Source organism: Gopherus flavomarginatus, chromosome 22, assembly GCF_025201925.1.
Source record: "Gopherus flavomarginatus isolate rGopFla2 chromosome 22, rGopFla2.mat.asm, whole genome shotgun sequence".
Classification (NCBI taxonomy): Eukaryota; Metazoa; Chordata; order Testudines; family Testudinidae; genus Gopherus; species Gopherus flavomarginatus.
Window position 1 is genome coordinate 14,642,785 of NC_066638.1, and position 24,446 is coordinate 14,667,230.

The following is a 24,446-nucleotide window of genomic DNA, read 5'->3' on the forward strand; positions in this document are numbered from 1 at the left end:
CTGGGAGCTCTGGGGCAGATTTAAAGGTCCCAAGGCTCCCAGATACAGCCAGAGCGGGAGCTTTAAATCTTGATTTAAAGGCCCCACCTTTTCTGGTTGAGGCCATGCCTCTTCCAGTTGAGGCCACGCCCCTGTGCAAGACTCCGGCATACTGGTAAGTCCTTTAAGTTACTTTCACCTCTGCACATATTCCAAGGGACCATTCCAGGTGAAGTGGTCCTTTAGTGAGTGGAGGCTAGTCATGCACTTGATATACACCCGCCTGTATGCTACAGTGCTCTAACAATCATTCAAGAGTGCTCCGTGGCAGAGGCTTCAGCATGGGCTAGCAGTGCAAGTACGAACCCATGGCCCTGGCAGGCTGGTGCAGCCAGCCCTGAAGCCCATGCCATGTCTTCATTGTGTAGATAAGGCAGCCCCTGTGGCAATCACACGTCTGACTGCAGTGTAGACATACCCAGAGAGTTTAGCAACCAGCGTCTCCAGCAACCATAAGTTCAGTGACATTTTAAGCTCTCCACTCACCCAGCCTGGGAACAAACATATTTGAGCTGCACAAGTTTTGGCGATGGATCTGAGGTGGCCACAGGTTGCAATGGTGCAAATGTGGAATAAGAGAACGTGCAACCCAGCAAGGAATTCACTCCGGTGGTATTTTGCAGTGTGTTCCTCTTTCTTTCCTTGAAGGCATTAGTGCATGTAAGTGCTCTCTGCTTCACAGGTCAGCAGCTCACTCCGCTCCTGCTAGGAAGTCAGAGTCTTGTGTCTGAGACACCACAGCCTGTTGCTATAGAAATCTGTCCGATGTCGCCAATCCAGCAGGAGCAGGGGCTTGGAGCGGGTTCTGATCTTCGCGTGGGAGTGCCAATGTTTGTGTTTATTGGGATTTGTGTTTTAAAAGATTTCAAGGGAGCTCGTTAGAAGGCAGAACTAATTCAAGAGTGTTAATTATTAGTATGTGTAGTAATTTATTATAATAATTATTATTAAGCATTGATGTTATTGCTTGGCACTGAGGTCTGCTCTAGCTCATAGGACTGCAGCTCCTGGGTGGCAAAAACACCAAAAGGAGACAAGATCTTCCCACGTAAGTTGCCCCCCAAGTACGTGAGTTGGGGAGGAGGGAAGAGTCTGTGAAAAACATTCAGGAAACACAAATACTGAGATAGGTGTAGCAAGCCAAGCGCACAGACTGCATTATCCTACAGGACAGGAGAGACGCTGTGACATATACAACTATGGGAGGGAGCAAGCCTGAGGATATCAGAATGTTTCTTTAAATTTGCAGCAGGAAGGCAGGTGGGAGGGGGGTGGCAGGCTGGAGAAGGTGCTTGGCCGAAATTTGACACAGGGCAGCAGAGCGACAAGTATCTTTAAGGAGGGTATCAGGTTTGCTCCTGTGTGGGTGCCCTCCACTGGACAGAAGCAGCACTGTTTGTATGTATTTGTATTTTGTCAAGCCCTCTTCGGGTTGGAGGTCTGCAGATAGCTACCCATGTTGGCTGATGGAGTTTGTGCTTCAACTCCAGTGTTAAGAGGCCTGTGTTTTTGGAGCATGGATCTTCGCCCTGTCATTTGATATCAGGGGAAATTGAAAGACAGTAAATTTTAACCAGATAAAAGGAAATATACTCTCCCCCCCGCCATCATTAAATTGTAGAATGCATTGCCACAAGGTATCATTAAGAAGGATTCCAAAGTGACAGGACATTTACATAGAGAACATCCAAAGCGAAAGTAGTAAATATTAAACAAACAAACAAACAAACAAAAATACCTAGAGTTTTGGGAGTGATGTTAACTCTAATGCTACAGGGCAGGAACCAACCTCTAGCACAGGGGTCGGCAACCTTTCAGCAATCCAGTGCCGAGTCTTCATTTATTCACTCTAATTTAAGGTTTCGCGTGCCAGTCATACATTTTAACGTTTTTAGAAGGTCTCTTTCTATAAATCTATAATAAATAACTCAATTATTGTTGTATGTAAAATAAATAAGATTTTTAAAATGTTTAAGCAGCTGCATTTAAACTTAAATTAAAATGCAGAGGCCTCCCCCCCACCCCCCCGGACTGGTGGCAAGGACCTGGGCAGTGTGAGTGCTACTGAAAATCAGCTCGCGAGCCGCCTTCGGCACCCGTGCCATAGGTTGCCTACCCCTGGTCAAGCTATTTGTGGTTAGGAGAAATCTTTCCTTGGGGACAGGTTATCCCCAAACAGCACACTGCAGAGTTCCTTGCATCTACCTCTGTTGCGTTTGGTGCTGGCCATTGTCAGAAACAGGCTATTGAACTAACTGCACCGATGGTTTGATCTGAGATGGCAATTTCTGTATTTACTTTTGTTTTTACTTGTTACTTTATATTTACTTTTTATCTTAAAAGCCTCAAGTGTGTGTTACAGGCAGATTGTCAGATCAGTTCCTATTTCATCCCACTGCTTTGCCCAACCCTAGTACGGAGTGGTTGTAGTGGTTGTGATATTTTATGCAGGAATAAGGGCATTCAGGAAGTGTTTGCAGTACGGCGCCTGAATAAAACATTCCACACCCTCTTCAGCATCTCATTTGGGGCTTCTTCAGAGCCAACAGTTCTTAACCACTGAAGTACTGTGAAGTCTGTACCGACAGCTGGAAGTTCTCAGCACAGCCCCTGGCGCTCAGAGCTACATCTGGGAACTTTTGCTGTCCAAAATAATAAGGCAGAGAAACCAACATAGGCTGTTCAGGGGCTCCGCAGTCTCTCAAATTATAATCATTCAAAGGAGAAGCAGCTTCCCCCGCCGCTGCCCCCGGCAGTGGCTTCCTGGAAAGTTTGAAAAAGACACTTGCAGCTTTTCAGCTAAGGATTGCATTTATTTATTTAGCTCGCTTTCACTTCAAACTATCTCCCTGCTCTGTTGATGTAGGACCCCAACAATGAATGTGGTTCAAAGTGAATATTAAAGGGCACGGCTTGCTTTAAGCCACAAATTCAGGTGTGGTAGAAACAAACTTTTCCAAAGCTTAACATCCACAGAAATGTTTAGGGGTTGTTTTACATTCTGAAGGTCACCTTGCATTTGTCCAAAATCAAAAATAAGGAGCATTATCTAGTGGTTAGCACATGCCACTCAAAATAAGGAGCATTATCTAGTGGTTAGCACATGCCACTCAAAAGAATGGGGTTCTGGTCTCAGCTGGCCTTTCTCTGCCTCAGTTTCCCCACCTGTCATATAGGGCTAATGATACATATACAAGGTTTGAGATCCTCTTTTGACAAGATGCAGCATTAAGTGCTGGGTATTATTATTGTTCAAGCAATACCATTCTCCTTGCATGGTTCACAACCCAAATCGTGCCCCACAATATGCCAGTGCATGAGACCCTGCAAATGAAACTGATTAGAAATATATCAGTCTCCTTTCACTGGCCAGGCTGAGTGACAGGCAAAAAAATAATCCAACAACATCAGTTTTATTCCATTCTGTGTGTGACACTTTATGGATTCGTAGATACCAAGGCCAGCAGATAACCATTGTGCTCAGCAAATCTGATCTCCTGTAAAACACAGGGAAGAGAACTTCCCCCAAACAATCTCCAGAGCAGAGCTTTTAGAAAAAACATCCCATCTTCATTTTAAAATTGTCAGTGAAGGAGAAGCCACCACAGTGCTTGGTAACTTATTCCAATGTATTTTTACCCTCATAGCTAAAAAAATGTATGCTTTAGTTCCAGTCTGATTATGCAAATATAACTAGGTTTATTTGTAACTAAGCAGTTTAAAACTGTGATATGGAAAATTGTTTAATGAGCTAATTTGCAGATTTTCAAATAATTGAGGGAGACCATGATGCATCATGAGAGAAGTAGTTCAGTGAGGGAAGCCGGCCTGTACAGGCGAATGGGCCCATGAGGCACTGGGCCTACACCTCCCATGATGCACTGTGACAGCATTTCCAAATTGAAATATTTCTCTTTTTGGTTTTTCTCCTAAAAGTTGTAATTTTCCATTGGGAGAGGGGGAGAACACCACATTTTCTGACCAGTCCTATGGTACCATACCCTGCTGTGAGTGCTGGGGATACTTTGTGTATGTGTGTGTGGGGGGGGGTGTATGGGTGGGTGTGGGTGTGGTTACTCATGCTATACCTGTTCAACAGATAGCTGATTTCAGTGTACAGCGTTGCAAGACCAGTGCTGAAACAATCCATTATTAAACACCCCAAGCTGAGGATGCGTGAAAGACCAGCTCAGCTTCCTGCAGATGTTTGCGAGGCCAAGGTCGGAGAGAGGAGTGATGAAGTCACCAGGCTGCTCTTCTCAGAGTGTTATAGCATCAGGGTAGAATCTGTTGGAAATCTTCCATGAGACTGTGTCAAATTTGATAAAATTGTGATTTGACCTTATCGGAAGGGACTCTTTAGATTTTTTATTTGTTTTGTTTCGCGACAATCTATCCTTTTGAAATATATTTTCTTTGCACTCATAAATTAGAATATAAGGTCAAAATGAGAACAAACCATTTAACTTTATCACATTGAAACGTTTTGATTGCCCCCAAAATGAGAGAGTTTTCCAAAATTTCATTCTGCAGGAAATATTGAAATGTTTGGTTTTCTTCTGATCTTGGGGGAAAAAAAATCTGCAGAATGGCAGTTCTGAGTTATGGCCTTCTCTAGTCTGGGTAAAATACCACCCTCAGCCCAGGAAAGGCAGGGCCTGATGCAGGAAATCTGCCTTATGTGAAAGCACAGATGGCTCTTGGGACTGTTAAAAGAGGGCTACATTGGTGACCAGCGGGGCTGGAACATTTTTATAGTGGGGGTGCTGCTGATGGAAGCCATGTATTTGGTGTTTGTTATTACTGTTTCCGCAGTGTCCCTGGTTCCAGCACCACTTTGGGTGACTGCTCCCAGAGGGTTAATTATGGCCAGAGATGCCAGTTAGCTCAAGGGTTAAAAACAGGAGCCCTCTGGCTGCTTTATTCAAGGCCTGTTAATATCTGCCTGCGCTCAGGAAGTGGTGCCATGCAGAGCAGAAAGAGAATGGGTGTGGCCTTGTAAGCCTAGTCTAGACCATACACTGAGGTTTGTGGGCCAGCGAGACCCAGCGTTTCAAATCAGGCAGCCCAGGCCCTGCCTTTCTGACCAGGGCTAGGAGTTTTATCTGGTCATTCTCCAATAGGAGGCTACTGTTTTCTCTCCAAGGGACTTCCTGCCCGTGGAAGCTGCTACGCCAGACATCATAAACAGTGAGGCTGCTTCTGCTAACGGCCTTTGCTCAGCTCCTGGGGTGGATGCCACAGCAGTGGGTGCAGAATTAGGGCGACCGTATTAAAGGCCGTATGCCAAGGCTGGTGCATTTGTCTGTGCACTGGGCTGTCGCTGATCACTGTTATCACAGACGTTCTGTTGCACTCCGGGTGTACTAGTCCCTAATCAGGAGCCAAAGGTGCTGAGTCTCTGCCAGGAGCCACAGAAGTGTGGGGGCTACCGGTGCTTAAACCTTGCCTCCCCCCGCCCATGCTGAGAGCCCCCGTGTGGCCTCGACAGAACTGGTTCAGCACCCTGTGGGACCTTTTGGTAGCCAGCCCTCTGCGGCTTCCTCTCTGGCAAGACCACACCAGTCTCCTGCACCTGAACCTGGAGGTGTTGCGCTTGTCAGCATGGCCACTGCATGGCTGAATGCAGAAGAACAGGAATGCTCGGCCCGGGTGCAACAGGTCTTGCTGGGTATCAGAAAGCCCTCCACCAGAGTGACATACCTGCCCAACTGGAAAAAGTTCACGTGCTGGGCCTCAGAGCAACATATCCGGGCTGAACAGGCCTCACTACAGGTGATCCTGGATTATCTTCTGTACTTCAAACTCCAAGGATAGTTCCTGTTGTCAGTAGGGTCCACCTAGTCATCATTTCAGCCTTCCACCCTCCGTTCCAAGCCAGGTCAGTCTTTGCTCATGATACAATGTCCTAGTTTTTGAACGGTCTGGAGCATCTCTACCCTTACGTCCAGGACCCAGTCCCTCCCTGGGACTTGAATCTCATGCTGTCACGGCTCTTGGGGCCTCCCTTTAAGCCTCTGGTTTTCTGCTCTCCTCTTCTTCTCTCCTGGAAGGTTTCATTCCTGGTTGCAGTAACGTCTGCCCGCAGGGAGCTTACTTCAGAACCGCCCTATACGGTATTCTACAAGGATAAGGGCTAGTTGCAGCTACACCCAGTCTTCCTGCCCAAGGTAGTTTCCCAGTTTCATACCGGCCAGGACATATACTTACCTGTCTTTTTCCCAAAGCCTCATAAATCAGAAGAGGAACACAAGTTGCATGCCCTGGACATCAGGAGGGCACTGGCCTTCTACATCGACAGGACAAAGCCGTTTCGCAAGTCGACACAGCTGTTCATTGCGGTGGCAGACAGGGTGAAAGGTAGCCCAGTGTCTGAGCAGAGGATTTCATCCTGGATCATGGCCTGCATCCACCACTGCTATAAGCTGGCAAAAGTGCCTCTGCCGGCAAGCGTGATGGCAAACTCGACTAAAATGCCAAGTGTCATCGGCGGCCTTCCTGGCACAGGTGTCGATCCAAGAGTTCTGTAGGGCCACTACCTGGTCATCTGTCCACACATTTGCATCTCATTATGCACTTACAAGCTCGAGACGCTGCTGGCTTTGGCAGGGCAGTGCTGCAAGCCGCACGACCCCGAGCTCCGAGCCCACCTCCATTGACACGGCTTGCGAGTCACCTAGAATGGAATGGACATGAGCAGGCGCTCAATGACGGAAAAACAGTCGTAACTATTGTTCTTCAAGATGCGTTGCTGACGTCCATTCCATTATCTGCGCTCCTGCCTCTGTGTCGGAGTGGCCGGTAAGAAGGAACTGAGAGGGCATGGGCCGGCAGTGCCTGATATACCAATGCATGAGAGCGGCACTCCAGAGGGTGCCACAGCTGACTGTGCAGATACCACTAAGGCAAAAATCTCAGACAGCCGCGCACGTGGGCACACGAGCACCTACAATGGAACGGACGGGAGCAAGCTCTCATAGAAGAGTAATTGTCTGATGTGCTGATATGGATAACGAGATCTCAGGACATGCAGCATAAGACACTGTAGTCAGGAAAGACTCCGGGCCAGCCCACTCCCCACCTCATATATCTGGAACAGTGGGCAGGGAGGGCCCGCCGGCCTCGATAATATCATGCAATGGCCACTGCTAGAGACTGAATAGTGACCTTGATGCAGCAACGCTCTGTCCCCAGATAGCAGTAAGGTGCTATCGGACTGAAAGGGCCCCATTTCTGAGCCAGCGTGGGAAAGTTGGTTATTACAGAGGGGAAAGGGTTTGATGTCATTAATGTAAACCAGCAGTGAAAGAGTGATTCGCTAGAATCCACCACAGCACTGCAACATCCCATTAGCAACACCGACACTTAACAGATTGGCTTCCTCCTCTGGCTGGCAACCAGGTCTGGACACCTGGGGTCATCAACAATCAGGCAGCACCTCAGCCTCGTTTTGCCGTGAACACAGCCGCCCCCTGGGAATTGTGAAGTCTATAACATGGGAGCCTTGGTGACAAAGCAGTGGGATGTGGCCAGATGTCTCCTTTAGGAAGCAGACAGTGCATTTGCTGCCAAATCATTCCCCAGCATTAACTGCCAGTGAACACTTGGGCTTATTAGCTAGGAAAGTCACACGTTTGGATCCTGAATTCAAATCAGTTAGCAACGGCGCTGCATCACCTCACCCATCCTCCATCTCTGGAGGCAGGAACATCCTAGCGGTTTGGCTAGGACCGGTAAAGAGGACCTGCTGCTGTAATTCTTTGAGAGGGAGACTTTAGCTCATTTCTGCATGAAAAGCACCTAACACACTGTTGGTGTTAGATGCAAGGATCGCTGATGGGCGGTGCAAAGATCGGTTATCCAATAGGCATTGCAAGGTGCCTGCCTTATTAAAGATGCTTTTGTGTAAATTATATATGATTTCATCCTCCATGTGCTTTCCTTGCGGAGTTCAGCACATCTCCACACGCCTCGCATCCTCCGCGAGCGCTGCCATCAAGCTCTCTGGATACTTTGACAGGTGCTCAATAATTACTGGATGGTCGTTTATATTCTCTGCTATCCTCTCACCTGGTTGTTAGAAAGCAGGAGCCGGCTTAGCACAGTGCACTGAGCGTAGCTGCAGAGATACCACCTTGGGTTGAGGTTCCATCAGTTCTGACAAACTCTTGAGGGTTGGTCCTGGTCCGTCTTTGATGGCAGAGTGTCAAGGAAATCCCAGGGTACTGCAGGAAGTGGGACTGGACTTTTAGCAGGGGTTTTCTTTGACTTGGTGGTGCAAGGTGACTGTGCGCTGCTGCAGGCATCGCCTTCTGGCTGAGTCACAAATCCAAAGCGCTGACCACTCGTGGGCTTCAAAACCAAAGGCACTTTGAAGACCATCCCCCCCTTCCCCCCACCTGGGAGACCTAGCCGAATTCCAACTCTGGCGATCACATTGAATTCTTCCTGCACTTTCAGCGGGGTGCAGTCATCTTCGCTTCCTGTTTCTTAACTATTGTAGATATTACTGTGAACCATGAAACAGCTGTCACGTTCCACCCCAGCGGTGGCAGCATTCCGGTGGTGTGCGAAGGGAGCCCTAGATGTAATTCTAAATGTATTAACAGCAGCCTTCCACCACGCAGCCCTTCCTAGACTCAGCTGCCATGCCCAGGTGTTATGGTCTCTTCTGTGGCAAGGTGAGCAAGGAATTGTGATGTGCTGAGCACAAAACTTAATTGGGTTGCACTTGGCTAGACCATGTAGAAGGGAGCTGCTGGCACTCTAAGGTGGCTGAAGAGTTGCTGTGGAGACCATTAATTAAACACAGCCTCTCGCCTGATGCTATCTAACTGGAGCAGCCTGGATAACAAGCTCTATCTTTGTGTTTAGCCCTCGTCACATGTTGGCGCAACAAACACCCAGGGACCGGAAATAAGCCACAGAACACAAAGATCCCAGCGATCCATGTTTAAATGACTTTATTTCTTCCTTTTGTAAATGGGCACAGCACAGAAATCATTAAAAAAAATAGACAGTACCATTACAGTGCTAGATCCATTGGCAAAGATTATTTTATAGTCTTTATTATTAATTATTATTATTATTATTATTTTATTTTTAAAGTTTTGGCCATTGAGTCAGAACAAAAACAATTAACAAACATTTTTATTTATTTATTTTCATTTTTAACAGACACTATGAAGCAATTTAAGTACTAAACTCTAGGAGAGTTATGTACATACAAAAAAAGCGTTCGGTTTAAGATATGGTTCCTATTAAAAATATTTACATGCATTTTTTTTCCTCCCCTAGTTGTTGAATAGTAAAACACTCTAATTTCAACTGCTGCCAAAGACTTTTCATTCTCCTAGTTGGGCTTTTTAATCAGCCCCAAAAAGGAAAGTGAAGATTTATTATTTAAATCTTCTGGAAAGAGGTGAGGAGATTGGGTTTTTTAGTTGCGGATGTATATCACTGGTTTTGTTTTCAAATGTATACAAGTTGGCTTTGTGTTTATTTACAGAATAACCAGTGGGTGGCATTTTATCCCAGAGACATGGTGTTGAACGTTAGTGTTAGATAAGTACATTGCTTCATAAGTGATTTTTAAAAGCAGATTTACCAAACAATGTGGAGATATATATATATATATGTGTTATTATTATTTGTTTTGTCTGGTTTGATTGTCAACTGTACGTTTATGACTTAGACCTCTGGGAGCCAAAACAGAAAGTCATTGCTCAGAAAGTCACTGGTACCCTTGAGGGTCTTTGGAAATGCATTGAGCAAGATCTGGTGGCAGGATCTTAAATTTTCCAGACTGAGTTTTTCTGTAGCTATTTAGGATGTCCACTGATCTGGAGGCATAAGACACTTGGGGTCAGAAGGGAATAACTGAGAGGCCTTTGAAAGTTCTGTGTACGTTTACCTGACTGATCTTCCTCTGTGTCTGCGCTGGACAAAGAGCGTGGAGGAAAGGGAAAGTCGGCAGATGCAATCCCCTTGAAAACGGTTCTGAACGGCACGATGTGTTGAGTTGCCTCTAGGCCCTTTGTACAAACCCCACCGAAGTCAAGGGGAGGCTTTCCAGCAGCTTCACCAGGCTTTGGCTCACGCCCTTGCTGAGAAAGGGTCAAGAAGGAAAAAGGGGCTAGATCCTCTGCTGATGTCAACTGACTCCCATGGCTGAGGAGCTGCTCCAAAGGCTCTGCAGAATTTAGCACTCTTAAATCTACAAAGCCAGCCAATAGTTTCCCCCCTCTTAGTTTACGTAGCTGGCTTGAACTAAAGCTCTCTCTGTGTGTATACACGAGTATATATGTATAAACACGTATAAATTACATACATACACACACACACACTTTCTTCTAAGAGTTCAGACCTCCATCCAGCTAGCTTTTGCCTCCAAACACTGGGCTGGGTTTGTATTTGCTCAGGACTGCAGAGCAGCTGGCTATGTGCCTGACAAGACTCAGTTATTCTAATAAATGTTTCAGTGCCAAAAGCTTTTCAAAGCCTGGAAGCTCAGATTGTGCTGCAGACTAGGAACATTTATAATAATAGAAGCAGAAAAAAGAAATCCCTTTTCATTGTTAACTAACCACTTTAAATGGAACAAAGCCTCTGTGCTGGAGGGAGATGAGATTCTGGGCTAGAGATTAGCTACCTATGAATTATACCAAAAGCTAAAGGCTCGAACTGAGCAAGGCAGGTTACTATAGATGAGACCTTTGTCATTCTAACAGAAGACCAGCGTATGGAACGGTCAGTGTGCAAGGAAACTCTGCAGCCTGTGGCAGGGCCCATTATTGACTCTAGTCCCGATTCTGCTTGTGTTTACACTGGTATAAATCTGAAGTGGCTTCACTGCAGAGCACCAGTGCCACTGAAATCAGACTTGGGACCACTGAGGCCAGCGAGGCTAGGACACATTGGACCTGGTTTCAGCAATGTTCCAGCTGTCTCTGTGCTAACCCTTGTGTAGAGAGGGCTCCGACATTTCAGCACACCTGAGCCCTGGTTCCACCACTGCAGCTGCAGATTCGGATTCTGAATGCTCCTAAATTCCTGTGCGCGCGGACCCTGGGTTCGGGGAAGTCCAAGAGGTCAGTCATCAAAGCGGATCCAGAATCAGAACCCCTGCAAAGCTCAGGGGGGTATCCAGCGTTTTGATTTGAGCCCTTCTCTACATCAGAGCTTCTGCCTGCAATCACAGCATCACCTCAGGTTCTGCTCTGCTCACCACCCAGAAAGCCTCTCACAAAGCCAGGCAGCAGAAAAGGGCAGACTTGGAGGAGTGGCCTTAGGGTTCGAATGTGACTATGGGGAAAAGTTACTTTCCGACTTAATACATCACCTCCTTCTGTGTCTTGCAGTAGGGCCACATGTTCTTCTGAAGTGCTGAATGCCCACAGCTCTGGGTGAAGGCGACAGGAGCTATTGATACAGGCTTTGAGAACGAGACCTCAGCTGAACAAATACCTCCTTGTTGAGCCAATACAGCTCGGGCTAGGGAGTCCTCTGTGGCCGGAGCCTTGTCAGCTAAGCTCTGATTTCAGCGGTTAAAGACTGTCCATCACCTTAGCATATGGGCTACCCAAAGAGGGATCCCTAAAAGCCAATGCTGCGGCTGCTGGGAAACAAGTTACATCCAACTGACTTTCCATTGGCTAGCTGGTGTTAAGCCACAAGCCAGGACAAATACCTGCACCTTCCACCATGCAGCAGCAGCATCCAGCTTTTGATTGACACCTGGAAGAAGAAAATTCCACAGGTCAGAAGTTCAGTTAAAACAGGGAGACAGATTGTAACCACCCGGGTTCGAAGTGGGAGTGACTGCAAAGTCAGAAGCGCTGTTGTGAATTCAGAACCCCTGGGGCTGAAGGGCAGCTGTGTCCTAGGCTTGCTGAAGCTTTCCAGGCAATCATCAAGACCTGCTCTGTACTGCAGGTCATAGGATAAGAGGCAGCACGTGCAGAGCCAGAACTTCAGATGTGGAATTACTGAAATCCCATTCTGGGGTTTCCTTTCTTGACTACGAGCCCATTGGAGCTGAGGGCACCCAGCACCTCACCGAATTAGGCCCTATAAACCAACCAGCATTTGAAGCAGATAGGAAAGGGAAGCAGAGAAGGTAACCAAAGATTTGCTCCATGTCCCCTAGCCACACAAGCCCAGGGTTTGGTAAGATGCTGCCTTACATGGTACCTACCGCAAGTTGATTTTCATAATGCATTTCCTCCTGTTTCATTACCAGATCAACAGCTGGGGGAAACCACCTGCTTTCCACCCTCCCCTCCCTTTGATTAAGGCTCACACCAGGAGTCCCACCAAACCCCCTGGAGAAACTCATATTCTTCATGTATTGATAGCAGGATTTTCAGAAGTACCCAACGGAGTTAATCCTCCAACTCCCTTTGACTTCCAGTTGGGTCCCACAATCCTAACCCCACTGAAGTCAAGAGGAGTCTTTCCTATGATTCTGATGGGCTGTGGATCAAATCCTTGCAGCATTTGATTATTGATAGATCTTGGATGATTTCCTCCAACAAATTAAGATACAGGAAGCCACATTCATGGTATAGCTACTTCCAGTTCCCCAGCCTATGCACAGAAGAGAAGACATCAAACACATCTGGAGTGATTATTCCTGCTTTAGTCTTACATCTACCCTTTCACTTCTGGATAGCTGAGACAGTTGGAAGGGCCTATTGGTGACCGATTTAAATTTTTAAAAAAAGAAAAGGTATGCTACAAACAAAGATAAAAATGTCCTTGAGATCACATCGGCTTTCTAGTCCAAGAGAGACACAGAAAGAGGTTGGTGGCAGCAGCTATTGGACAATAAATTAAGACATTGGTCAACTCTGATCAGTGTTTTAATTAACGATATTTTTGTCTTTTTGTACTTTAAATTCTTTTAAGAGAAAGCAAAGAAGGATTTTTCAGCCTGCTCTAACACTCGCATTTTGAGATCATTACTCCCTTCCGAACCTGTAAAAGATTTAAGTATCGGGATTACAATTTAATACCAGCTGAGAAGTCTAACGTGGATTAAAAGAAAAAGTTGTATTACAGTACTTCAGACTATTAAGGGAAAAAATAGAATGGCGCAGATTAATGAGGAAGCTAAGAAAAGCAAAATTTAAAAGATTAAGCTTGGAGATTTTAATATAGTCTCAAAAGATTAGGACCTTGTCTTTCAAAGGGGACTAATGATTTTTGGTTGCCTCAGTCTTTAGGGTGCCTAAATTGAGACATCTATAAGGGGCTTGATTTTCAGAATTCACCCCGGAGAATTAGCCCCCTTTAAGGTCTCAATACAGTCCTAAAAATAAAGACACTCAAAATCAAAGTCCTTTTTGAAAAAAAATCTCAGCCTAAAGCTGGTGGGAAAAAAAAACCCTCCATCCAGATTTGCACCAAACCTTGAAACATTTGGCTCTCACCTCCTGGCAGCCCTGGAGGGGCCTTTTCTTATGACTGACAGCTTCATTCTGCTGTCAGTTACACCGGAATCAATCAGGAATAACTCTGCTGACATTGTGACATCAGAACCAAGCCTGGGTTGTCATTCTTGTGCCTTTCATCAGATACCAGCTGGTATCACCAGATGTTTGCTTTGGCCACAATTCTCCTCTCCCATCCACATGCTAGAGCTGCTTTGTTCTCTGGGCTATGCCAAAACTTTTTCTGGCTCCATGAGCAGATCGTCCCCGGCATGGCCCACTAAGACAAGTCCCCAAGGTCCCTCACAAGGCATATCTTGTTCCCAATGACGTGTGCCCGCACTGATCCACGAGAGAGTTCCATGGGTCACAACAGCTTCGGGTTGGTTATTTGTGGGGATTGACCAAAGCACATCAGAATGCAAATGCCTGTGTCTATACTGCCTGAACTAAAAGTCCACATTAGCCACTAGTATACTGATAAACCTCCACTCGCAAGTCAGCCTTGGGAAGGGTTCAAAGAGTCAGACTAGTAGGTGACATAAAGATGTTGACTGCTTTTTTAAAATTAATACAATAGCAAAGTGAGGGCCTCAAAGGAACATGGTCCAGATCCAAATCATCTTTTTAAAAACCCAGTTTCCTTAACTGTATCGTGAATAGCCCTTTAGATTATTAAAGCCGGCCAATTCAAATTTCTCACTGAATATTCAACCCTATGGGCCCAATCCATGGGCTCTGGATTGGGCCCTCGTGCCACTTATATCCTTTCCATCTTAAACGCACCTCAGAGGATTCAAAACACATTAGTCAGTTTAACCGTTGCTTCTAGTTGGTTTCCCTTTTGGGCTCCCATGTGAAGCTGATCCAAAGCCCATTGGAAGTCAATCAGGTCCTAGCTGTAAAGTTTGAACAGGAGTTTTAAAAATAAAAACTAAAAAAAATAATGGAAACATATCAGTCTTGGATTTAATTAATGATACATCATGGAGCTAATGTGTCCTGACAGTGACCCTTGAAAACCTACCGTTGTATCCTTTATTTTCTTAATGTCCTGGGGTATCTGCAATTTGACAGGAGCTATCACCAAACAACATCTGAGGAGAATGGCTGCAAAGCGCGGCTGGATGAGGTCTGTGAAATATTATCACATTCAAAGGAACACAAAAGACCTCTTAGCCTCTTGTTGTTGTTCTTGTCAATCCCCCCTGCCCCCATTATCCTGGTTCCCTTCAAACCACCAGCGCTGGTTGTTTGCAAAGAGCAGGGAATATTGCACTAGCTGAGTTTTGTTCGTCACAGTGAAAACCCAGCAACAGCAAGGTCCCTTTCAACCAAGCCCTCGCCAGCCCCCAAAACATGGTTTCTATACACTTAAGGTCTCTGTGCACAGCAATGCAATGAAGTGAAGCAGTGTGAGGAAGGGAGCCCCACACAACTGCCAACCGGGGCTCCCTGCAGCTATGTGAACTCTCTGAGGAGGTGCTCTAAAAGCTCAGCTCCAGCCCACTGGCCATTTTTCATTCCGAGAGCAAACCACAGCATTAGCTGTTTCATCTCATTGTGCTTTTTCAAGGCTTGAAATTGTATTTGAAAGTCGCATCCTCTTTCCGAATACAGCCATGGAGCAGCGAGTCCCAGTAAGAAACCAAACCCCCAACCCCACAGAAAGAAAGAAACCCCTCCCTCTCCCCAAACTCCCACCCCTACCCCAATTCTGGTAACAGGTGTTCAGACCTCAGAGTCAGTCTTGTTGTTTGGTAAACCCAGGAAACTCCAACCATCATCAGGAAAATGACCACCCAAGCATGCTGTCGTCCGAGGAGTGTTCGCATAGGCACTGAAAGTTGGCTGCCCGTTCGCTCCTCACGCTTGCTGTCCCCTGCAAACGCTGCGTCCGCTGGAGAAAGGTTACGGGATTCGTTTTAAATCGGTGACGCTTTATTTGTATATATTTTAACTGAAGCTGTTTTTTTTCTTTTTATTATAGTGTTTGTTTGTTTGTTCAACTCACAGTCCCATCAGAAAGAGAGCAAGAGACAGAGATTGGCTGGGGGAGGGTGGGGGCAGAGGGAAATTGAACCAGAAATCGAGTGAAATGGAGAGAGAGGCACTCTGGGCTCTGTTTATGCATAGAACTCCTCCTGCTTGTCGGGCTTTTGGTATGTGACGTTCGCCTGCTTTGGCTCCTCCAGCGTGTAGCTCCCTTCGTCCTTCTTCTTCATCCGGTAGATGAGCAGCATGACCAGAAAGGCAGCAAAGAGCGCCCCGACCACGCCGCCCACGATGACAGCTGCAACGGAGAGCAAAGGAAAGAGCCGGTCAGTGAGCAGGATAATGAGGTCTCCTGGTCACCAACAGCACTGCTGACCCCAGGCATCCAAAAATCACCATTGAACCCCCCCGAGAGATTTAACAATAATAAATCGGGGGCCTTTTTATTTGCCTACCTCCCTTTCTGCCCTACCCAACTCCCAGTCAACTGCGTGGAGTTCAGGGTGGTGAGGGGTCACTAGGGCCTTTTGCAGAGTTTCGAACTCCCTGTCAGCACCAGAGTGTCAGGCCTCACCTATTAGCACTTCTTTCCTCTCCAGGATGTTTTTCTGGGGGAGCTGGGCAGCCGAGTTCCCAGAGTCTATCGTATTGTCTATGAGGCCGGGCTCTGCATTCTTCCCCAGCCCCGGCTCTGCTGCCAGGGTAACCGCGGCGATCACTTCGTTATTGAGCTCTGGCCGAGTCGTGTCTTCCTCCTCGCGGATTTCGAAGTCCCCGCTGGGCCCTCCGCTGACAGGAACCTCCAGCTCGTTGTCGAGGGTCGTGGACACGGTCACGTCCAGCAGCTTGGTCTGGGGAAGGGAACGAGACGGAGGAGGAGAGGGAGTCAGTCGTCCGAAGGCTTGGAGGACAAACCTTGAGGAGAAACTGCTTTGAGCTTAGCTCTGCCTTTCCCCTGCCAGATGTCCCCAGCTCCATCCCCGCCCCCGTCCGAGACAGCGAGAGAGACTTTGGGACCCGAGGCAGCTATTGCAGTGTGGCACCACCTGGGGGAAAGCAAGTCGGGTGGGCTGGGGCTGTGCGCCGGGTAGCTGGGTCAGTCCAGCCCAGCTTACAGCTTCCTTGAAATGTCCCACCAGATCGCAAGGAGCATTAGACATCCCCATCTTTGGGGATTTTTAAGAGCAGGTTGGACTAACAGCTGTCAGGGATGGACTAGATAATACTTAGTCCTGACTTGAGCGCAGGGAACTGGACTAGATGACCTCGTGAGGTCTCGCCTGCTCCCCATGGGCCCAATCCCTGCAGACCAGCCTTCCTGTCATCTCCCGACGGCCCAATCCCCGCGGGCTAACCTACCCACCAGCTCCCTGCGGGCCTGATCCCTGCAGGCCAACCTACCCACCAGCTCCCTGGGGGCCCGATCCCTGCAGGCCAACCTACCCATCAGCTCCCTGCAGGCCTGATCCCCGCGGGCCAACCTACCCACCAGCTCCCCGCGAGCCTGATCCCCGCGGGCCAACCTACCCACCAGCTCCCCGCGGGCCCGATCCCTGCAGGCCAACCTACCCACCAGCTCCTCGCGGGCCCAATCCCTGCAGGCCAACCTACCCACCAGCTCCCCGCGAGCCTGATCCCCGCGGGCCAACCTACCCACCAGCTCCCCGCGGGCCCGATCCCTGCAGGCCAACCTACCCACCAGCTCCTCGCGGGCCCAATCCCTGCAGGCCAACCTACCCACCAGCTCCCCGCAGGCCTGATCCCTGCAGGCCAGCGTTCCTGCCATCTCCCGACGGCCCGATCCCCACGGGCCAACCTCCCTGCCGGCTCCCCATGGCCCAATCCCTGCAGGCCAACCTCCACGCCAGCCTCCCGCTGGCCCGATCCCTGCAGGCTAAGCTCCGTGCCACCCCCCGCGGGCCCGATCTCCGCAGGCCAACCTACCTGCCAGCTCCCCACAGCCCAATCCCTGCAGGCCGGCCTCCTCGCCATCCCCCCGCATGCCAACCGATCCGCCACCCCCCCCGTGGGCCCAATCCCCATGGGCCAACCTCCCCGCCAGCCCCCCGAAGGCCTGATCCCCGCAGGCCAACCTACCCGCCAGTTCCCCACAGCCCCATCCCTGCAGGCCAGCCTCCCTGCTAGCCCCTGTCGGCCCAATCCCCACGGGCCAGCCTACCTGCCAGCCCCCCACATGCCAACTAACCCGCCCCCCCGTGGGCCCGATCCTGCTTTAGTTCCATTAGCTTTTCCTGATGTGCAACCTAAACCTCCCTTGCTACAATTTAAGTCCATTGCTTCTTGTCCTGTCCTCAGTGGTTAAGAAGAAAAAAATTTCTGCCTCCCCTTGTAACAACCTCTTATGTACTTGTTCATTTTAAGAACACTTTCACAGCAGATTTGACAAAACGCAAAGAAGGTACCAGTGTGAGATTTCTAAAGATAGCTACTGCACTCGACCCAAGATTTAAGAATGTGAAGGCTGCCCAAAATCTGAGAGGGACGAGGTGTGGAGGATGCTTTCAGAAGTCTTAAAAGGGCAACACTCTGATGAGGAAACTACACAAGCCAAACCATCAAAAAAGAAAATCAACCTTCTGCTGGTGCATCTGACTCAGAGGATGAAAATGAACATGCATCGGTCTGCACTGCTTTGGATTGTTATCAAACAGAACCTGTCATCAGCATGGGCGCATGTCCTCTGGAATAGTGCTTGAAGCATTAAGGGACGTATGAATCTTTAGCGCATCTGGCACGTAAATATCTTGCGACGCTGGCTACAACAGTGCCATGCGACTGCCTGTTCTCACTTTCAGGTGACATTGCAGGGCCGGCTCCAGGCACCAGCGCAGCAAGCAGGTGCTTGGGGCAGCCAACAGAAAGGGGCGGCACGTCCGGCTCTTCGGCGGCCGGTCCCTCAGTCCCTCTCGGAGGGAAGGATCTGCTGCCGAATTGCCACCAAAGAATGATGCAATGCAGTGGAACTGCCACCGAAGTGCTGCTGATTGCGATCACGGCTCTTTTTTTTTTCCCCTGCCGCTTGGGGTGGCAAAACCCTTGGAGCTGGCCCTGGACATTGTGTACAAGAAGCAGGCAGCATTATCTCCTGCAAATTGTAACCAAACTTGCTTGTCTGAGCGACTGGCTGAAGTAGGACTGCGTGTACTTGTATACTCTTAAGTTTTACATCGTTTTATTTTTAATGCAGTTTTTTTTTTTACATAATTCTACACTTGTAAGTTCAACTTTCATGATAAAGAGATTGCACTACAGTACTTGTATGAGGTGAATTGAAAAATACTATTCCTTTGTTTTTTTTACAGTGCAAATATTTGTAATCAAAAATAAATATAAAAGTGCGCACTGAACACATTGTATTCAGTGTTGTAATTGAAATCGGTGTATTTGAAAATGTGGGAAACATCCACAAATATTTCAATAAATGGTATTCATTTATTGTTCAACTTTTTTAATCGCACGATTAATCACGATTAATTTTTTTAACCGCTTGACAGCCCTAATTAAATTGGAAAAAGTATCGAGAAGGGCAACAAAGCTGATTTTGGAGCATGGACCAGTTTCCATATCAGGAGAGATTAAAAAGACTGTTCAGATTCCGAAGGAGACAGCTGTGGGGTGGGAGGATGTGATCGAGGTCTATAAAATCATGATTGGTGTGGAGAAAGGGAATAAGGAAGTGTTAATTTACCTCTTCACATAACACAATGACCCAAAGAAGTTAATAGGCAGCAGGTTTAAAGCGAACTGAAGGAAGTACTTCCTCACACAATGCATACTCAGCCTGTGGAACTCATTGCCAGGGGATGTTGTGAAGGCCAAAAGTATAACTGGATATGAAAAAGATAAGTTTCTGGAGGATAGATCCATCAACAGCCAGGATGGTCAACCCTCCTCTGGGTGTCCCTAAACCTCTGACAGCCAGAAGCTGGGACTGAATGACAGGGAATGGATCACTCAATAAATTGCCCTGTTCTGTTCATTGCCTCTGAAGTATCCAGCATTGGCCACTGTTGGAAGACAGGACACTGGGCTAGATGGACCTTTGGTCTGACCCATTCTGGCTCGTCTTGTGTTCCTATGTCATTGGAGCTCACTTAGATTGCAAAGGCCAGATTCACACAGCTGTTCAAGTGTCTAAAGATGCAGATAGGTGCCTGACGGATTTTCCAACGCACCTAAGCAGGTTAGGCGCCCAACTCCCATGGGACCGGTTAGGCCAGCTTGCAGAAAAGCAAAAACAGGGCCTGAGTTCAAAGTTTGGACCCAGATCTGAGCAGATCTCACAGCGCTTTACAGGGTGGGTCAGGATCAGTAGACCTGTTCTTCAGCTGGGGACAGTGAGGGGAAGTGACTTGCCTACAGTCACCCAACAGGCAAGAGGCAGAGTCAGGAACCGAACCCGCAGTGTCTGACCATAAAGCCAGCCTTCCTCTCAACTGCTTCCACCACCATGGCTAGGAAGCTGGTCTCAGATCACCCATCTGTGCTCCGCCTACTGCCTCTCTGCAGAGAGCCTGTCTCTGGATCAATCATTCAATAGCCAGCTCCATCCCTGAGGTTGTTTCAGGCACCTGAGGACACGGGCAGGGGCCATCTGCCTTGCTCCGCTGTGACCTTCCCTTGACCCAAACCTCGGCTTGTCTTGCCTGCCCCAGAGGTCACCCCAAACAAAAGATGTCTGTTCTCCAAGCACAGCGCTTTACAGCGCTCGTAGCCTCATCGCTGCTACTCCAGGTCCTAGCGGCAATCTGTGTGCCTAAGAACTCCCCCGTGCCTGGGAATAAAGACAACAGCCTTCAACCTCAGCCTGCTGCTCAGGCCACCACTCGCTACCCTGGCGCCCTCCTCAGCACTGGCACAAATTCGAGGTCCTTGCGCTGATCTTCAACACCCTCAATGAGATGGGCACAGGCTGGGCCAGGGAGCTCCTCCCTCCATCACCCACAGCTCCCCAGGAACCACAGGGCAGGCCACGCAAAGAGCCAGACTGGGAGCTGTTTTAGTGGGAAGGCTCCCAGGACAGGCTGGGACAGACCTGGATTTCTGAGCCGTCAGCACTAAAAGTAATGCCCAGTGAGAAAGAACAGAACAGCCTCGTGCATGGCCCTGATTCTCTCGGTACTTCTGTCAAGAGCATTTCCACCCCAAACTTGGCCACATACAGCTATGGTCTGTACAGCCCCACACACCCGGGAAACAAACCGGTAAAGGAACGAGGCAATTGAGGGGCCAGGCCTGGGAACGAGACGTACCGAGAAACAATTAGGGATGAGAAGCAAATGCAGAGATGGAAGGCACAGGGGGTGGGGGCAGACAGCAATTCCGGGCCCCAGGGCAGAACAGTGAAAAACGGCAGCCAGGTCCCCGGGGCCTTTTAAATTGCCTGTGCCTCTGGGCAATTACCTCCTTTGCTCCCCCGTGTTGACAGGCCTGGGTATGAGAAGAATCCTGCACCCCACACAGCTCTGTCCACATCCTGCTAGGTCATCTCTTCATTCAATGCTTCCTAAACCTTCAGGTCGGTAAAAAAACCCACCAAGACCATCCCGACATTGGTTGTTCCCTCCTTTCCCGGAAAAATTCACATTGCTGACTCCTTCAGCAAAGCCCCTTCTCCTCCTAAGACAGACAGTGAACATGCTGGAGAGAGGGATTAAGTGGCTGGAGGGATAAGAGGACGGGACACTCAGGGGCTTTGCATTATTATTTCAATGTGGCGAAGCCGTTTCTGACCAATGCGGCTTTGTGCCTCTCCAGGAGCACGGTCGGTGGTGCTCGTCCCATTCATACACCATGGCTGGGATGTTCAAAGGAGCCCAGGGGAGCTGGCCTTTGGAAATGCCAGAGCTCAGGGTGCAAAGCAGTGGCTGCAGGATACGACCCAATCCCACCCTTCCTGGCTTTGTCTTTACAAAGCCACCCCTGCGCACAAGGCCCCGCCAGCCCCTGTGTCCCTTGCTGCTTTGCTTAAGGACTTGGCCCATAGAAATTTCACAGCTTGAACTGTCCCGGGATACTAACCGTAGCATGAATGCAGTGATCTGAGTCCCCAGGGGCTACTCCTGGTCCTCTTCCAGCATGGATAAGCTATACCTCCATAGACACCACTATACTAACACACCTGCGGCCATACTTGGGTTGTACCAATGTAGCTATGTCAGTAATCGCCCCCTATCCAACAGAGTTATACCAGTGCAAACAATGTGTGTAGACCAGGCCCCCACTCCATTTCCCCACAAGGTCACCTTGGATTTGTGCTCAGAGCTCTGGGCTGGAACCCCTTGTCCTGACCCCATCGGGGTCGACCACCCTGCTGGCTGCAAGTGACATGGCTTTAGGGATTACATCCAGCAAAGGGCCACGTGCCGCCTTCCAGCATGTCACTAGCACTGAGCACGCACGGAGTCCGAGGCCTCGTCTACACTTGAAAATTGGACCAGTCTAACTAGGGATGTAATTCAAAGGACTCGAGCAGTGAGGACACTATGCAGCGGATCTGTCTTACCGATCTGTGCTGCACAGTCCCACCCCATTGGCCAGTTGTGCCCTCCTGTGCTGTCCTAACCTCCCCTCTCCTCATTTCCTGCACAACCAGATACCCATGGAGCGCTACACCCCTCATCCCCTCCGAGGCCGTTGCTTAGCCCCTCTCCACTCAGGGGTCTTTCGCTTCCTACGTTCTGATCCTTACACCTCCCTGGTTGTTCTTGTTGCTTTTCTTGGAGCTCCCTCTGATGTGCCCTCCTCTGTCTGGCAGGAAATGACTCAGAAAAAATGACTCAGAAATGACTCAGACCTGGAGGACAGGTCCATCAATGGCTATTAGCCAGGATGGGCAGGGATGGTGTCCCTAGCCTCTGTTTGCCAGAAGCTGGGAATAGGTGACAGGGGATGGATCACTTGATGATTCTCTGTTCTGTTCATTCCCTCTGGGGCACCTGGCACTGGCCACCGTTGGAAGACAGGATACTGGGCTAGGTGGACCTTTGGACTGACCCAGTCTGGCCATTCCTCCGAGACCCAAGCTATCACCCTCCCTCACCCTCTCGCTCGCACAGTGCTCAGAGCTGTGTGGACATGGCTGTGATGCTGCAGCTCAGGCCAGAGCCTAGGCTCTCAAGCCTGGGGGCGGGGCAGAGGGTTCCACCCCTTCAGTGACCCAGGGTAGATATGCCCTTGTCCCATACCTGGGGTGCGTCCGTGGGGGCCAAGGTAGCAGCCAGCGGCGGCAAGACAGTGCTTTTCTCTGTGACGACCATGGTCCTGGAGGTGCTCGACTTTGGGCCAGCTCTGGGCCTGGCAGTGCTGGGGGTGACGAGCCGGGACGTGGCAGCCTCTGTGACCGTGCTGGCTTCCGTCACAGCTGCGGCTGGCATTTCCAGGGTGTTGGCCCGCGTTGTGGCCGTCGTCGTGACGAAGGGGGGCAGGATCCTCCGGATGGTTGTTGGCTTAGCAGTGGGAGTGGTGGGGCTGGCAGCAGCAGCAGCCGTTGTGGGTGGTGGGGTGTCACTGGCCGTGGCACTGGTGGTAGTTGCTTTCCAGCTGGGAATCACCGGTGCCTCTGTCACCCTGGGGATGTACAGGATGCTGGTCGCCTGCTCAGGGGTGGTTTCTTCTACAGGCAGCATTTCAAAGGGAGTTGCCACAGGCTGCACAGATGTGACAGGCAGCCCGGCCGGGGTGGTGGGGAGCGTGTCCGTGCGGAGCCTCACCGCCGTCTCGATCCCAGACTCCTGCTCAAAATCTACAACAGAGGCAAAAGTGAGGCTGTGAATGTGCTGCTGCCTGGGCAGAGTCACGGCCCTGTGAGAAGCAAGCAGGGATTTCCCCGAGAAGTCACGAGCCACAGAACTGGGATCGGGGTGGCCGGCATGCTCAGGGTTTGGGACTGACTGCCCTACAGCAGCAGTTATGGGGATCTGTGTGCCAGCTATAGAGAGGAGAAGGGTGCACACTGTGACGCTGGCAACCAGGTGCCAGCTTGTGCCCAGGCCCGTAGGCCTCACTGAGCACTGCCAAATGCAGAGCGGGCCACCAGTCCGGCCCACCTGTGTGTCAGTATTGCTGAAACAGGGATTAGCTTTATAGAGATGTGCCTAGTGTTTGGACTTTAAGAAATGCTTAGAAGTTGCTACCTGCATTAATCTTGCTGATCAGATCGGTATCCCAGGCTCTGAGGTAATATTTAAGTGTTTGCTTTATAACTATAAAAACGTTTGCCCTGAAACTGGAAACCCCTCAGCCAGGAGAGAAGCGTTACTGAGTGTGAAATACTAGTTTACACAGAAGGTGTCAGGTCTTGCCCACAAGAAGGCCCATGGGAACCCAATGAGCCATTGTAGAACATCAGAGAAGAAAAGACTTTGTTGATGGCTCACTCCACACCATGGAGACGAGGCGTGTGAGTGGGCTCGTCCCATCAGCGTGGACTCTGGGCAAGGGGAATAAAAATCCCCGAGGGCAAGAAACTGCATCTTATGCTGCTTGGACTCTGAGGGGCAAGAATGTCTAAGCATAAGCAAAAGATCCCCAGGCTTGGCCTGGGTTAGCCCTCAGGGACAACAGAGCTTGTTTATTAGACAAGCTTTGATTAGCTTTTAGAACCTCATTTGTGTGTGTACGTTTACCTGTTTTAACCTTGTAAATAACTCGTTTCTTTTTGTTAGTCAATAAACCTTTCCCTAGTTTCTCATAGGATTGGCTACAAATGTCTTTGGTTTGAGATGTGAGGTGCAATTGACCTGTGGTAAGTGACTGGCAGTAAGCTGAATATTGTGATTTTTGGTGTAAGCGACCATCTATCCCAAAGGCAGGCTTGCCTGGGTGGCAAGACAGATCAGAGTGCCCAAGGGGACTGTCTGTGACTCCATGGTAAGGCTGTTATAGGGCATGAGGAGTTCACACTTGATACTTGGGAGCTCATGGCCAGTCTGGGGTTTGTGCCCTGGTTTCTAACAG

General features: G+C 49.2%; 1 protein-coding gene and 1 long non-coding RNA gene across 2 annotated transcripts in view; both read right to left on the reverse strand.

Moving 5' to 3' along the window:
• Positions 1 to 8,987: 8,987 nt before the first annotated feature.
• Positions 8,988 to 24,446, reverse strand: part of SDC3 (syndecan 3) — a 180,688-nt gene continuing 165,229 nt past the window's right edge. Inside the window, 3 exon segments of the mRNA XM_050932336.1 lie at positions 8,988 to 15,765; positions 16,042 to 16,318; positions 22,676 to 23,232. Coding sequence (XP_050788293.1) covers positions 15,599 to 15,765; positions 16,042 to 16,318; positions 22,676 to 23,232 — 1,001 coding nt within the window. The 3' untranslated portion in view covers positions 8,988 to 15,598.
• Positions 16,834 to 17,185, reverse strand: LOC127039164 (uncharacterized). The gene is made up of 3 exons (XR_007770910.1): positions 17,159 to 17,185; positions 16,991 to 17,074; positions 16,834 to 16,864 (listed from the first exon to the last, which is right to left on the reverse strand). It is a non-coding gene; the product is annotated as an uncharacterized LOC127039164 (long non-coding RNA).